Source organism: Papaver somniferum, chromosome 9 (assembly GCF_003573695.1).
Source record: "Papaver somniferum cultivar HN1 chromosome 9, ASM357369v1, whole genome shotgun sequence".
Lineage (NCBI taxonomy): Eukaryota > Viridiplantae > Streptophyta > Magnoliopsida > Ranunculales > Papaveraceae > Papaver > Papaver somniferum.
The window spans coordinates 162,714,410-162,731,533 of NC_039366.1; the positions used below are offsets into that span (position 1 = coordinate 162,714,410).

Below are 17,124 nucleotides of genomic sequence, written 5' to 3' on the forward strand. Positions count from 1 at the left end.
CGTCTTTGGCACATAGGTCACTCCAATGTCCATCCGTGATGGCTGTACATCTCTAAGGCTATCTCACTTGGTGCATGGTCCGTATATGCACCTTCAACCAAGTACCCCTCCCTATATATGTTAACTTAACATTTTTACAACTTTGATTAGGGGAGGAAAAATCATTCATCAACTCCCCACTTTTACTATTCATGGGTGTTGCCATATTCCCGACCATGTTGGTTGTCCGCTGCCAACCGATGTGCAGCCATGTTGGTTGTCCGTTACCAGCCCGATGTGCAACCATGTTGGCTGTCCGCTGCCAACCCGATGTGCAGCCATGTTGGATGTCAGCTACCAACCCGTTGTCCAGCCATGTTGGTTGTCCGCTGCCAACGCGTTGTCCAGCCATGTTGGCTGTCAGCTGCCAACCCGTTGTCAAGCCATGTTGGTTGTCCGCTGCCAACCGATGTCCAGCTATGCTGGTTGTGCTCTGCCAACCCGATGTCCAGCCATGGTGGTTGTACTCTGCCAACCCGATGTCCATCCATGTTGGTTGAACATTGTCAACGTATTGTCCAAGGGCCAATGTTCCTTTTCCTACGCAACAGAAGCTTTGGATGAAGCTTCATCTCAGGCCATGACGCATCTTTTAGCACGCGTCATGCTACAAGCACAGGGTATTACAGTTTGATTTACTGATTGCATTGAGAAAGAGATAAAGCTCTTTAATCCTTTTCCTAATTGATCTCAACTTGGTTCTCTCAGGAGTGTATTAGAGTTTAGTCCATACAGATTGCAGAACGAAAATAGTTGGATGTAATTGTTATACTCCCGCCTTTTCAATAAGGATACCCAAATCTGTGTGGAAGATCTGAATATTCAGACCAAATCACAAAGATAGAAATCTATTTTATAAGGATCGAAGAAGAAGAACAAGGGAACCGTTGATTTTTTTTTTCTTTCACTAGAGCAGTCTTTTCGTTATTTAGAAAAAATTACATTTTAGGCAACCTTTAGATATAACATACATTCTTATTATCTTTTTAAGATTAAAATCAAAGTTAAAAATAAAAGAAAAAAATGATTTACGAAATAACTAACTGTCTGTTTTAAACAACCAATAAGATTCATCAACTTATTGACTTTTAACAAAACAAAGGCTTCGACTATTAATACTGCCAATAGCATTAATAGATTCATCAACTATTATGAGACAGTAAACAGTAAGAACAAGGATAATCTTAGTCATGCCGAGTTCGACCAACAAAAGGCTGCAGAAAATATCCCGAATTCAGAATACATTGGTTACTACCTTTTTATGGAACATGGAAAATAAACATGGCTCTTGTTGGGAATACTAATGGAATGGGAGCAATTGGACTAATACTTTCTGATTATGCAGAGAACTGTCGGGGAGCTAGAGGGATATTGGCAAACCACTCTTCCACAACAACAATGGAGATACAAACTGCTCACGAGGTATTTACATGGGCTGGAAAGATGCGGCAGAAAATGGAGTTTGAATCAGACTCTTACCAAGTCATCCAACATCTCAAAACAAAACACGATGAAAGCGTATGGGAAGATTCAATGGAAACACCAATATAGAAAATTGGAAGTAGGTGTATGAAGCACTACAACTGAAGTTCAAAATTATTTAGCTATTAATCTTGCTCGAATAACTATTGATAGGAAAGCTACTTCCTTTTGGGAAGCAAATAACATTCAGAACTTAATGCCTCAGATAACATGAATAGTTAGCTTAAATACTTTTCAGATCGTTGGATTTGTCACCTTTGAAATACAACCATGGAATATATATGTCTTGATGTAAGATGTACCTTTCATTAAGAATTTTCTATACAAAAAAATAAAAATAAAAAACAATCAATAAGGATGTTTGTTTTGTGCACTCTTTAAAGTAATATTGTAAGAGTGTGCACAAAATCACTCCTTAACTCACGCGTTTTTACCTTAAACAGCAATCACCACGCAGATCTTTTAAAGGGTTTGATCGACAAAATATCACTACATTGTTGTTGCTTCAACACTAAAACAAAACAAACACACTCATTCATTAGTTTAAGTATGAAGCTCTGCAAATCAAAAATAGGAGAGATGTGGGAGTTTTTCTTGAGGGATTGTTTGTTGTCCCTCTCCTATACATAGATCTGCATGATTTTAGAGATAAAATCAGAGCTGATGATTCTAAATTTGATAAATCAAACAACCCTCCTCTCCCTCTCTCTCAATCTCTGTTGCTGCTGCTGTTGCTTCTTCTTCTTCTTCTTCTCATAAAAAAAAACACTAATATCCGTTGGATGATTTTCAGCACATCTCTAGACAATACGTCACTAAGAAGAGAATGTTTAATTATTGTCCGCACTCTGAAGTAGAAAAGAAAGTTCAGTTCAGTTCAGTTCAGAAGTACAGTTTCAAGAAAACAAGATTGTTCTACCCGGATCATCTTAGGGTTTCGAAATCAATCATACTTTAGAAATTATTTTATACTAGAGGGAGGAATCATGGATTAGTAAAATGGATTTCTTCACCTAAACCTCAAATTTTCTTCAATTTTTCTTTATCAAACTACCAAAGACAAACTTCGAAATCTCTTTACAATGAAAATCTTCTTATCGAAGGTTTTGATCATCTTATGTCTAATTGTAGTTACTGATTGTGTTATGTTTCCTCTGAAATCATCTCACGACGCCGATGTCATGATTGATTTGAAGAAGGCCTTGGTTTTGGATAAATCTCTGAACTGGTCGGATCCCAGTCCTTGCAAATGGGAGGGAGTATTCTGTACCGAAAACAGGGTTTCCGGCATTCAGTTTTCTGAGTCTCAGGTCAAGGGCGAAGTTCCATCCAATTTCAAAGACCTGTCTATGCTCAAGATCTTAGTGCTGCAAGGTAATGCACTCTCAGGTGTTCTTCCAATTTGTGGGATGACACATTTAGAAACAGTACTTATTGATCGAAACTATTTCAGTTCTGTACCTTCCAATTGTTTTAATGGTCTGACTAATCTTAGAACTATATCACTTGATCATAATCCATTCACACAATGGGAGATCCTAGCTTCTTTGGTGAGTGCTAGAGATGTTGAGTATATATCTATTGAGAATGCAAGTCTTATAGGAAAAATACCTAAGTTCTTAAGAGGGGGTCGTTTCCCTTTGCTAAAACAGTTAAATGTTGCCAACAACAGATTAGAAGGTCCAGTTCCTACTGATTTTGCTACTCTTCCATTGACATCTCTCCAGTTGAATGGTCAAAAATTTAATGGAGATGTCTTTTTGTCAAACATGAGCAATTTGAGCGTAATTAGGATAGAAAATAACTTCTTTTCTGGCCCTCTTCCGAATATGTCTATGTTAAGAGAGTTGCAAGAACTAAATCTGGCGAGAAACAAGTTTTCGGGTCCTGTTCCTTCTTCATTGACAGGTCTGATCAATTTGGGAGAGGTAAACTTGAGTAGCAACTATTTTCAAGGTCCGATTCCGACATTTAACAGATCAATGGATTTTGGTCCTTCGATGGACAACAACAGCTTTGTCTGTTGGAGCCGGGAGAATGTGACCCTCGGACCAGCATTCTGTTAGCAGTTGTCAAGTCATTTCATTATCCTCTGAAGTTTGCAGAAACGTGGATAGGCAATAACCCATGTGATTCTTTCTACGGAATAAGGTGCTATAACGGAGACATAATTGGTTTAGACTTCAAGAACATGGGGCTAGCTGGGAGTATATCTCCACAATTATCTTTGCTGCATACCTTGAAAAGTATAAACCTTTCTGGAAATAAGTTGACTGGTACAATTCCCACAGTGATTACGACAATGCGGTCTCTAGAAAAACTGGATGTTTCTGACAATCAGCTCACTGGAGTCGTTCCAAAATTATAAAAAAATGTTGTAGTGGACGTTCATGGTAACTTGATTTCTTCTTCAAACTCTAGTGGTTCACCTGATCCATCGCCACATAAATCCTCGGGTAAATCACCAGGAGTAGTGTTTATTGTGGTGGTCTCTGTACTTGGGGGAGGTTTCTTACTTTTGTTACTCGGGACTATCTTTTTCTGTCTCTGCAAGAAGAAACCGAACTCACTGAGTTCGGATGAAACACATGGTGCTATAGCAGAAGGCAAATACTCCCTTCAGGAGTTGAAGACTGCAACAAATGACTTCTGCCCACAAAACATTGTAGGTGTTGGTGGATATGCTACTGTTTATAAAGGAAAGCTTGTGGATGGGACAATGGTCGCTGTTCAAAAAATGAAGCTTGATCATATGACTGAGAAGGGTTTGGCCGAAGTCAAAAGCGAGATTGATGCTCTCTCGAAAATTCACCATCGTCACCTGCTCTCGCTACTGGGGTTTTACTTGGATGACAATGAACGACTCCTTGTTTATGAGTTCATGCCCAAGGGCACGCTTAGTGAGCACCTTTTTGGCCGTGGAGGAGTGGTGGTTAACCCCCTTGACTGGATTACAAGATTGAGGATTTCTGTTGACATTGCAAAGGGTATTGATTATCTTCATTCTTTAGCCACAGAAAGCTACATTCATCGTGACCTGAAACCGTCCAACATCCTCCTCGGAGATGACTTGAGGGCGAAGCTAGCCAACTTTGGGCTTCTTCGTCTGGCTCCTTCTGGGACATCTTCTGCTACGACCAGAGTTATTGGAACTTTGGGGTACATAGATCCTGAGTATCATGGTAAGTTACGACTGCTCTACCTATTCCTAAGTTAATGTTATTTGGAGCACTAAGTTAATGTTATTTCTTCTGTTTGAACAGCAGAAGAAAAAGTGTCGACCAAGGCTGATGTCTACAGCTTCGGTATAATCTTAATGGAGCTGATAACAGGTCTAAAGGCATTGGACAAATCCCGATCAGAAGAGAGCAGTCTGTTAGCCCCTTGGTTCCAGAAAATTCGACTGGACAAAGGAAAACTTGTTAAAGTGATTGACTCTACAATTGCAATGAATGAAGAGACATTGCGTAGCATTCAGACTGTGGCCTTAATGGCTGCCCGCTGCTGTAACCGGAATCCAAAAAGAAGACCTGATATGAGTGGAGTACTAGATCAATTAAGGCTGATGTCTACAGCTTCGGTGTAATCTTAATGGAGCTGATAACAGGTCTAAAGGCATTGGACAAATCCCGATCAGAAGAGAGCAGGCTGTTAGCCCCTTGGTTCCAGAAAATTCGACTGGACAAAGGAAAACTTGTTAAAGTGATTGACTCTACAATTGCAATGAATGAAGAGACATTGCGTAGCATTCAGACTGTGGCCTTAATAGCTGCCCGCTGCTGTAACCGGAATCCAAAAAGAAGACCTGATATGAGTGGAGTACTAGATCAATTATCACTTCTGCTCAGGGAACCTGCAAAGGATGCCAAAGACAGCCACGTCGTTGATATCGATATGATGGGAAGTTTTAGCAACTCTAGAGCCACGGCTACGCTTGGTTCCTTACCAGAGAGGGTAACACCAAGAAGAAACTTATTATCCCTATTCCAGCAGCCTTTCTGGAATACTACTCCAAAATCCATATAGCAGTACCAGTATTTGGTATATTAACTCAGTAGGAGGCGGATTTCGTGGATATTGTATGCATTGGTGCCTACCCAGTTTACCTTGCACATGGGTTGATAACTTTTCAGCAATGTTTCGGTATTGTGCCAATTGAACAATTTGACAGATTTTTTATGGATTTACCTTTGTCCATGAAGCAAGTCACCTTTTGCAGACAGACTCATGATAGCAGAACTTGTTGGAGATTGGTTCATCATTGACCCAATAGACACAAGCTGCTGGTTTATTCTCGTCATGTTTTCCCGTGTAACAAGTTTTTTTACACGATTACCTGAAATTGAAAGCTGAAATGAAATAGAAGATCAAACTAAAAACCAGACGCTAAGCTTCCATCTCACTGCATTGTAGGAGACCAAACGCTAGATAAAGATTCCAATGTCAATATAGACAGATTTCAAGTCATTATGTATAACAGTACTGCTATATGAGGAACCTAAATTCTAGAATTCAGCATTATAAGATTCCAGCACGTGGATTTTTAGAAATTCACAATGAAGAAAGATTAACAAAATAAAAGGAAATACAGAAGCAAAAGAACTAAATTTCATCGAAGGAAAGAAAGTGCTGGAACAGAGACTTATGTTCCTATTACTGACTCAATATTCCTACTACTACTACTAGCTTAGCTACCAGCATTACTGTCACTACCAGGGTTTTGTAGCAGCTGTTTTAAAATTCACCCAAATCTCTTCTTTGCACCTCCTGACCTTGGACTCCAGATTTTTTTTTTGCTTTTCTTTCTCCCGACTCTTTGAAGTGGACTCTAAAATAACAGCATCAACTTTTATGAAGAAAGGAAAACATATACCAAAAGATTACACCAGCAAATCTACATACTACACTTGAAAAAAAAATGCATCATATCTTAGAAGGTTAAGAAACAAACTAAACAAAACCAATGAAGAAAAACTCAAATCCTAGTGTTGCAGCCAAGATCCTCTGCACATAATTTGCAACATGGCGAGGATTCTTGCCGGCCGAGCAAGTTGCCTCTGCTGGCAACTGGTTCAAGAATGTAACCTCATAAACCGTCCTTGGATTCATAAAGAAGAAAATTAGATCCAGTCCTTTCCAACCCCTAGCCGTTGTTGCGTGAAAGAACCCAACCCTGTAGTTCATTGCAACCGGTAAAATCCGGTCCGTTAACTCAGCGAAAAGTGCGCTAAACCTCAAAAGAAATGGTTCTCGGCATGTAGTTCCTTCAGGACACACAACAAGGTCACCTTCGGTTAGTATACTCTTTATCTTTTCGGCATTTGACATGACGAACTCTAGTTAACCGGATAGTTGGTATTGGGGATAGGATTTCTGATAGGCGGGAAATGGAGTATGTCAGTGCAGGAACTTTACGCTGGAGAACAACAGATAGGATGACAGGGTCCATTAGCGTCCGGTGGGTACATACAAATAGAACACCGTCGTTGGAATTTGATGGTGGTGGTGGTGGTTTACCTTTAACCACGACAGAAGCACCGAATATTTGGCTAGTGTAAGGGATAACAGACATTGGTAGTATTGCTCCAACGGCAAGACGTGTTACAGCCAGTATAATTCCTATTGGAAACCATAAGATGATTAGGAGCGCCATTGACGGTGTCGGGCGTTTGACAAGACGACCATCATGGAAAATGACTGGTAGCGGTCGGATGAGTTGATGATCATCATTCTTTTGGTTGTTGATAAATGGTGGCTGCTTTTGTTCCTGCACACGGTTGAGAAATGAGAATATTAGATACGTTGTGCATGCAAGGATGCATCTATGACACTCATGGATCTCGAAATTGTTATAAATATATCAAAACATTCACTCACCTTGCACAAAGATAGGAAGGAGAGACCAGGTGCAGGACACCGGCCTAACTCTAAATCAGGACGTTCTCCCTTGAACAAGGCCTTGACACGATTAGTAACTGAACCAACATCATTTCGAATGAATCCGGTTGCATATCCAAATTTATTTATCACAAGCTCACCCCCAATCACTTCATCAGCACGTAAATGCTCTTTCACAAATCGTTCCACCATAATCCGAGGACTTCTAGTCACTACAACTCTCGTATCACAGGAACTAAAAATTCTCCAAGCATTCATATCCATATCATCCATATAAAACTTAGGTAACACTGCTCTAGCAACTGACTCAATCTCCGTCTCTCGAACTCCCGCGGTTGCCATAAATATGCTTAACTTGAGACCAGCATCATTCATCCCAAGCAAGTTTAGCAATTGAATCACTGGCCATACAATCAACAATAGAGCGAACCGAATCAAACCAGACCCTTCAAATGCTAGTAGCATGAAGTATGAGAAAGGATCTATGTCCTTCAATAGCGTGCCTTGGAGTTCTGATACAACTGATGATGACGACAGCTCCAGTTGGCGCCTGTGTTCTTCGTCCCGTCTAGCATTCATCTTCTGTTCTTAATTGGTGTAATTGTTCTACTTGTTTTTTCTTTTTTGAAACTAAGTTTAATTTGCTATTCCAATGAATGAAATTAGTAGGGGTTATGTGATGTGATTAGCTTAGCGAGTTTTTTTTTTCTTTCTTAAAATTCCATTGAAGTGAAGAAGTAGTATTGGTGGTTTATCTGTTGACAACAACTATTATACATTTATACTATATAGTGTCATTTTTTTTTCCTATTCTTAGTTGATCTAGGGGGTTTACTTGCTTCATCTTGTAGCACACGAGACTGAGGTTGGACCAATATAAACATGATGAAAAATTGCTCACTGAACTTCAACTACTTTGTGTGTTTTCATGCTAACCATTAATGTATATTATCTCCACGTATCCACCTAAAATCTTTTATGTACAGCAATCTGGACGCCTGGACTTTGTAAAAATTAGATTAATTTTATTACAAAGTTAGTATTACTGTGAATGCTAAAAAAATCAATTTATCTTTTTCCAATAGTATTAACCAATTTATCGTTGCGTGCAGATTTGTGCATATATGAATATGGATTTATTTATTTTTTGAAAATTATATGAAGATGGATTAGTGTTAACCAACTACACGGTTTAGCGTGCACAAATGGTGATTTAAAAACATGAACAATTTTTTTTTTTTTTATTATCCTAGACTAGTGGTCCTTAGACTACATCCAAACTCCTTAATTACGAGGGGATTTTGACAGTTACAGGGTTCAAACCCCTATCTCCGCAGTGAAAGGGAGTATACCAACCATCAGACCACTTGATGGTTTGCAAAAAAACAAAAAGGAAAAGAAAAAATTATAAATATTTCATATTATCGTGGTCTTCTACTCGGTTGTTTCTAATTGTACTTCTTAACGCACAATCGAGCCTTTCCGATGGGAAATGTCCAAGAAACTTGAATTGTCCCAGAAAACATTGTGTGTCGTCCAAGCTTACGCATCATTTTCCTGCGGGGAAAGGATATCCCCTTTTGGAGTTGAGGGTTTAAGTTGCTACATCACGACTAATTATGAACTTATTCAATTCTGGACACCATAGACGGTATCCTTTCGCACCTAATGGATAACCTAACAAAATTGTTTTCTTGGCCCTAACACCCAGCTTATCTTCTTTTACATGAAAATAGGCTGGACAACCAAACACCCTTAAATTAGAATAGTTCACGGAATTACCGGTCCATACCTCCATAGGTGACTTACACTTAATAGTTGTTGATGGTGATCGATTCACTAAATAGCACGCTGTATTCACTGCTTCAGCCACCAAATCTTGTCTAAACTTGCGTTTGACAACATGCACCGTGCTCTCTCAAGTAACGTTCGATTAATTCTCTCCTCTACTCCATTTTGCTGTGGTGTACCCTTGACTGTGAAGTGCCTAACGATACCTTGTTCCTCACAAAACTCCTTCAATGGGTCTTCGATGTATTCACCGCCATTATCGGAACGTATCTTCTTAACCACACGACCAAGTTGTTTCTCTACCATGGTCTTCCACTTCTTAAACACCTCGGTGACTTCATTCTTATGATTCATGGTGTAAAGCCAAACTCTCCTCAAAAAGTCATCGATAAAGGTCACAAACCACCTTGCACATCCCTTAGAAACTGTACGAGAGGGACCCCAAACATCCGAATGGATGTAATCTAACATGCCCTGTGTGTGATGTACAACGGAACCAAAAATGCTCCTACATTGCTTTCCGAAGATACAATGCTCACAGAAATCAAGCTTGCAAATCTTCTCACCTCCAAGCAATCCTTTACTACTCAACAAGGACATACCTTTCTCACTCATATGCCCAAGACGCATATGCCATAAACGTGTTGACTCCATTTGTTTCTCATCAATTGATTGAGAAACCATAGCTCCACCACAAACTATATCTCCTTGTAAGAAATATAAATTACCATGTCTTTCACCGGTCATCTTCACGCTACCATTGTAAGATACCTTCAAGAATCCATATTCAACAACATACTTGTATCCAAGAGATTTAAGTACTCCTAACGAAATCAAACTATTCCTCAAATCTGGAACATGTCTAATCTCTGAAAGTGTTGTGATAACACCATGCGAACGAACATGTACCGTACCAACTCCAACTGTTTTGCAGGCATTAGAATTGCCCATCATAGCAGTACCATCATTCAGCTCTCTGTAAGTAGTGAAACCGTCCTTTGAAGGACACATATGATACGAAGCACCGGAATCAAGCATCCAACCATCATTAAGATAACTCTTTGAGGTAACGGTTAACACTTCCTCATCAAAACCACACATCGGTTCTTCTAAAACTTCACTTCTTTCAGCAACCGAAGCAACAACATTCTTCGAATCTGATTTATCACGTTTCTCATCTCTTGACTTAAGCTTGAGACAATCAACCCTAATATGACCTGGTTTACGACAATAATAACACTCAATATCGCTCTTTTTGGAACGATTCTTTGACTTCGACTTCTTATTACCATTCTTTCCTCTATCAACAAACAAACCCTCGACTTGTGCTTCATCGCTGAACTCTTGTTTCCTTAACGCCTTAGATTGTAAAGCAGAGACCACATCATCAAAAACCAACTTATCTTCATCGTCGTCTTCATCGGGTTTCCCACTGAGCAAATAGTCAACGAAAGCATCATACGATGGAGCCAAAGAACATAATAATATCATGGATATATCTGTATCAGAGATATTGACACTGATATTAGACAAATCAGAATAGATCTTATCAAACTCATTAATATGATCAATCATAGACTTACCTGTAGACATCCTAAAGGCATGGAGTCTACGCTTCAAGTAAAGTTCAAAAGTCAAATCCTTTTGTAAGTAGAGCTTCTCTAACTTCTCCCACAACACCTTTGCAGATGTTTCACTCGAAAAGTTATGAGTGATCTCCCTTGACAAACATAAACGAATAGTTGAATACGCCTCCAAATCAAGGTCATCCCACTTCTCATCGCTCCAATCCTTTGGTAACTGTGATGGTTTGTTCTTGATAGCTTTGCTTTGTTTCATACAAACAAGAATATATTTTACATCAGTTTTCCATGATGTGAAATTATTCTTCCCATTGAATTTGATAATATCAAATCCATGCACCTTCGAAAATCCACTTGATGTAGAACAAGACATCTTTACTTATAACTATGATCCTCTCCACCTTCACCGCACCACTTGTTAGGATTAAGACCTTAGAATTAACCTCTTCACAAGACACTAGTTATTTGGATCACGTAGAACTAAAGAAAACAGAAAATAAGATGCACTAAACGAAACAAGAAAGACACAAGATTTAACGTGGTTCGACAATGTTCCTACGTCCACAAACGGCTACGATCAACTATTATTATTAGAACGAATTACAGAGAATTAACATTAGTACAAAAGTGGCCTTTAGACACGCCATAAATTTCCATGTCACGCTTTTTTGTTTTGGCGTGTCTATAGGGTAGACTTCTATCCTATAGACACGCCATACACAATGGGCGTATTAATATAAGTGCTTTCAGCCACGCTAGGGCTAGTAGCATGTCCAAATATCACCGTTTAGTCACATTAACTTTTAATTGCTGATTGGGCATGTTTATAGACCAGTCTATGGCCACGTTAACCAGTTGTGGTGTGTCCAAAAAAATAGTCACGCCACTTGAGGCGGGGTTAAAAAGTTGGTTTTATTAGACACGCTAGTATGCGTGTCCATAGTGTACGATTTATAGACACACCGGTTTTATTGCGTGGCTAAAAAGTTCATTTTATTGGACACGCATACTTGCGTGTCCATAGAGTGCTTTTTATAGACACACCGTTTATATGTGTGGTTAAAAAGTTGGTTTTATTAGACACGCTAGTATGCGTGTCCATAGTGGGCGTTTTATAGACACGCCAGTTCTATTATTACCGGGTACACGAAATGGGCTGTAACTGCGACAGCACAGGGCCCAACCCAACAGTCCTTAACTGACTTTCAAAAAAAAAAAAAAGCTTATGTCCACATTCGAACGCATGTTCTTGAATGAGGATGTTGGTAACAAGACGAATCAATCCACCAAGCTGCCCATTTTTATTTTTTTAAGGCTAGCTTTTTGAAACACTAAGCTGTTTCTGCTCTATCTGACCAAATGATAGTTACAATCTACAGATGATCATTGCAGAGCCATATCAGATGATACACATCAATGTCTCCATCTGCTTACTACTATCACAAAGAAACTCTTCATCTTCCTCCTCCTGCTCTGCAACTCATTCATCCATTTTACCCCAAACCTATATTTCCATTTCCTCCTCCGATCATTTACTACTCTTTAACCCCATTAATCCCAAACACTAGCACTAATGTTTAGACTTGGTTTTGTTGTTGTCTTCTTGTTTGCTGCTGAATCCATTACAATATTTCGGTGCTTGTGCAAGTGTTTTAATGGGTATTAAACCGACGTGCATGGTATATAAATGGGCTGTAAAAGCGATAGCACAAGGCCCAGCTCTGTTGAGGGCCTTTTTCTTCCCAGCCCAATAGTCATTAACTGACTTTCAAAAAATAAATAAAAAAGCTTTTGCCTACACACATTAGAACGCATGGTCTCGGAGGAGGCACAAGACGAATCAATCCACCAACCTTCCCACTTACTGGTGTACTTGTCACTCAAAAAATCAGTTCTACTGAAGTACTTAGGTTTAAGAACAGTGGCTAAAATTAGACTTCTAAGATACTCTTTGATAGTCTGACATTAGACTTTGAAAATAGGATTTAGAGAAGATACTCTTTGATAGTCTGACAGTAGACTTTGAAAATAGGATTTAGTACGTAGAGCAAAGATGGTATCTTTGAAAAGTAGGGTTTAGCAGAGTAATGATGGTATCTAAAGGGTTGCGCATGGCATTGAAGTGGCGTGAATAGCCAAGGGACAAGAAAGTTTACCAAACGCCATAAACGACCATTTTTGGCTAAACAACCACCATTATTTAAAGATAATAGGGTTATAATAAACATATTATTAAACCAAAAATAGAAATCAGAAAAAGAGAGGTTAAGGAATAGTGAAATGGCCAATATTGTAAGCAGTTCCGCCGGTGGAGGTAATCCAGAATCACAACCCGATTCCCCTGCAATGCGACATGCAAAGAATGCGATTGGGGATTTAACAAGCTTAGAGATGGAAAGTTTGATCGTTTTTCTAAATCTGGAGAAGACCAAGAAGAAAGAACAAGAAGAGAGAGAAGAATTTCAAAGATTAAGGGTTGAAAATGATGAGGAATTTCAGTTGTGGATGATAAAGTTAGATGCCATAGATGAACGTCGACACAGGGAGAAGCTTCAACTACGAGGAGAGTGGAAGTGTTCATGGGGGAAAACTCGCAGTGGTACTGAAAGTGATAGTGAAGATGAAGAAAAGAACTGTGAAGGAGTAGAAGATGAGGAGAGCAGTGATGATTCGATGAAGAGAGATGAGAGAGCAAAAGAAGAAGAGAGGAATAAGAGGAAAAGGCAAGAGTTTGAAGATGTGATGTACAAGTGCTATCTCGCCGAAAAGAAGAATAACCCTCGTAAGTTTGCTCGAACCATGTCAGAACCCCTGAACGTGGATTCTGGCGGAGAGGAGATTCCTGGATTAGACCTCGATGGAGAGACTGTTTTTTCCGGAGGTGAGATGGCGGTTTGCAGTGAAGCGGGAGATGAGGAAGAAGAAACCGAAAATGATGATCTCCAGGGTCCCTACACATCTTCAGACAATGATGATGGTACTGGTGCCTACTATGAAGATGATGAATTAAACTACAGCAGCAATATTGATGGAGAATCTTGGTGATTGCCTTATAGGTACTGTCAAATCCCTTATAACTAGAGTAATGTGATATTCTGATTACTATTTCTCTTGTGCTTCTTCGTGAAAACTTGTGGGTATATTGATGGTACTTTATGTTGCTGAAGAAGTGTATGGAGAATTGGGTTCAATTTCAGACATTTGGTGGTAGTTGTTTTGATTGTTTTTTGTTTGATAGATGCATGGTGTTGATGAAGATCTTAGAAGATGCAAGGTGATTTTGGGGTTCAGTTTCCTGCAGGTGCATTGTTTGGATAGCAGCTGGGAGAGTTGCAGTGTTTATGATGGGTAAACCTTTTATGTCAGATAGATTAGTAATGTTGCGGCTTTGAATTTTAGTTGTAAAAAGAAAGTTGTAATGGCACTGGTAGCCTGTCGGGTGTTTAGGAGTGGTATTCTGTTTGCTTTGTCCTTCTTTAGATGTAATTAAACTAGTTCTGTTCTTCTAGTTGTTTGAATTTTCAATAGTATTTTAAGTGTCAACTTAAATTTGAACCAAATTCAGTACCATGATGATCACCATTACCAAAATAGTATAATCCAAAACCAAAAACAAAGGCTAAGAGTATATTTACACTAACCAGTTCCTTAAACAAAAACCAAAAAATGTTCCAACCTAATCATTCATCTATTAACAAATACAAACAACTACATTATATCACCTGGCTTGATTATCGCTTAGTCCTTGGAAATGGTTGCTCAGATGCAGTCGTTTGAGAAGCAGGGACTGTTGTTGGTGCTGGTGCTTTCCTTGCAGTTCTACCCTTAATGTTGGTCCGATAGTAATCATCCTTGGATGTCCTTTGCAGGTCAAGTTTATCTACCTCCGGCAATTGATACTCATTCCGACAAATAACTGCCGTACTGAATTCCTCATCGACTTCATCACCAGCATATTTCCATATTTGGGTAGGTGCACCTAATACAATAGACTTTTTTTTATTTTCCTGGTCTGGCACATAAAATACCTTCTTAGCTTGGGAGGATACCATGAAAGTATCATTCTGGAGTCCCAACTTATCAAGCTCAACCAAAATGTAGCCAAGTTTGTCTTTTGAGACCCTTGCTTTGGTAACCCATTTACACTTGAAAAGTGGCAATTTCAACGAATGATATGTTAGCACCCATATCTCTTGTAAAACACCATAATAATCCGCCATATTAAGGGTAATCCCCGCTTTTCTAATGTGCGTGTCAGTTGCCTCTACATAAACCCCGCTATTCTGGTTAACGGAACCATCATGAGATTTTGTGCGAAACAGTTATCCATTAATGTGATATGCTTCGTATGTCTCTACTTGTGCATTCGGTGGGATTGATAGCCACCTTAAGTCCTGATTGAAGTTTTCCCTAGAGTCTTCCCACTCACTCTCAACCTGAAATACATTATAAGGATTAGCCTCCGTCTCAACGCAAAAGTTACATAGCAAGAGTGAAATTTTCTGCAAACTCTTACCACTTTTTGTAACCATTTGGCGAACTCTTCATTATGTTTTTGATCTAGTTGTCTATCATTCATACCAAGATATTTATCCTTCAAAAATTTCTGGTGTCGTATGTGGACAATACAATGATTAATATTATTATCTTTATAGAAATTCGGATACAAAATCAAAAACTAAATAAAAAATGAGGTTATTTGGTTAGATCTAGTTATACTTACTCAATGTACGGACCAACTTCGGGCGAATTCCGCAATACATAGAAATACGCTTTATCAAACAGATCCTTATCAACAATAGGAAACTTAGGAGATGACATTGGTTTTTCCCTGAAAGAATAAGAATCTTCGCCAGTTTCAGATGTGTTGAGTTTTTCTGGTGGAATTCCGACTGTATCATTCAGCCTTTGTTGGTGCTCACTGATCATCTCAATTTTCTCTTCCGCAATGTTCCCTTCAACAATGCTTCCTACAGGTCTGTTTATGTTTCGCACATGCCCTTTAATGACCTTCATGCACCTTTCAAATGGATACATCCATCGAAAGAATACAGGACCACAAATTTGTACTTCCCTGGTAAGATGCACAGTTAAATGAACCATGATGTCGAAAAAGGATGGAGGAAAGTATTTCTCGAGCAAGCACAACGTCTCAACGAGATCCGACTGCAATTTTTCTAGCTCTGCCACCTTGATTTCTTTGCTATATATTGCCCTGAAAAAGAAAAAAAAAACATGATAATAGCATATCTTGTTGGCTGCGGCATAATTGACTTAATCGCAATGCGCAAAAAATGTTGCATTAGCATGTGATAATCATGCGATTTTAGTCCGATAAGCTTTCGATCTTTTCGATTCACCAGGGTTGAAAAGTTTGAACAATACCCTTGTGGAACCTTTATCTCGGATAATGTTGCACAAAACTTGTCCTTTTCCTCCGGGCTTAATGAGTGACATGCTGCCGGTAGTATATACCCCCCTTTGCCATTTTTCTGAGGTTGCAACTTGTCTCTAAAACCCATGTGATTCAGGTCCATTCAAGCAGCAAAGTGGTCTTTCGACTTAAATTCATTGTTCAACAATGTTCCAACGATACTCTCGCATACATTCTTTTCAACGTGCATGAAATCTATGCAATGGTGGGCAACATGATACCGCCAGTAGGAAAGGAGCCGGAACTATATATTGAACTTTTTCCAGTAGGGTCTGTCGGTCTTCTTCCCCTTCCCATTTTTTGGGTCGATGGTCTTTTCGATTCTCTTCAACTTTCCACCTCTTCCAGGGTTATCCTGCACGAATTCCACCACAATGTTCTTCGGTCCCTTTCCCCATTTATTCTTTATAGACTTTACCTCATTGTATATTTGTGACGGGGTCAAAAGTTCCGGAGCCTCTTTAGTTTCATCTTTTCCGTTGAACCCCTTCTGACTTCGGAATGGATGATCGTATGGTAGGTATCTTTTATGCCCGGTATAAACCTCTTTTTTACAATGTTTTAGCCTGACATAGTAAGTATTTCTCCCACACACCTTACAGGTGTCTCGTCTCTGGTAGGGGCTAACACACAGTGTACTGAGAGCTGGGTAATCATTTATTGTCCATAAAACAACCGCACATAGAGTAAACATCTCCTGTTTCAGCGCATCAAAACATTCGACTCCCTCAAACAATTCTTTGAGATCCTCGACAAACGGTTGTAACATAACATCAATGTCCTTACAATCCCCCCCATCGATAATTGATGACAACATGGTGAACTTTCTCTTCGTACACAACTCTGGCGGAAGGTTGTAAATCACTGTCAGAATTGGCCACACGCTGTGCTGTTTTT

The 17,124-nt window shown here is 39.3% G+C and overlaps 1 protein-coding gene and 1 pseudogene across 4 annotated transcripts; one reads left to right on the plus strand and one right to left on the minus strand.

The window, feature by feature from the left end:
- The first annotated feature begins 2,023 nt into the window (after positions 1 to 2,023).
- LOC113310250 (receptor protein kinase TMK1-like) lies at positions 2,024 to 6,036 on the plus strand. 4 transcript variants are annotated; one of them, XM_026558857.1, is made up of 3 exons: positions 2,024 to 4,703; positions 4,785 to 5,072; positions 5,348 to 6,036. In XM_026558857.1, exons 1-3 carry the CDS (start codon positions 4,241 to 4,243, stop codon positions 5,545 to 5,547), a joined length of 951 nt encoding a protein of 316 aa, XP_026414642.1. In that variant the 5' UTR covers positions 2,024 to 4,240; the 3' UTR covers positions 5,548 to 6,036. The 4 variants fall into 4 exon arrangements, 2 of the variants coding, with proteins under 2 accessions (XP_026414642.1, XP_026414643.1); XM_026558858.1 differs by having other exon boundaries at positions 4,788 to 5,072; XR_003341043.1 differs by having other exon boundaries at positions 4,785 to 5,881.
- A 113-nt stretch (positions 6,037 to 6,149) lies between these two features.
- Positions 6,150 to 8,163, minus strand: LOC113310249 (annotated as a pseudogene).
- Positions 8,164 to 17,124: the final 8,961 nt, after the last annotated feature.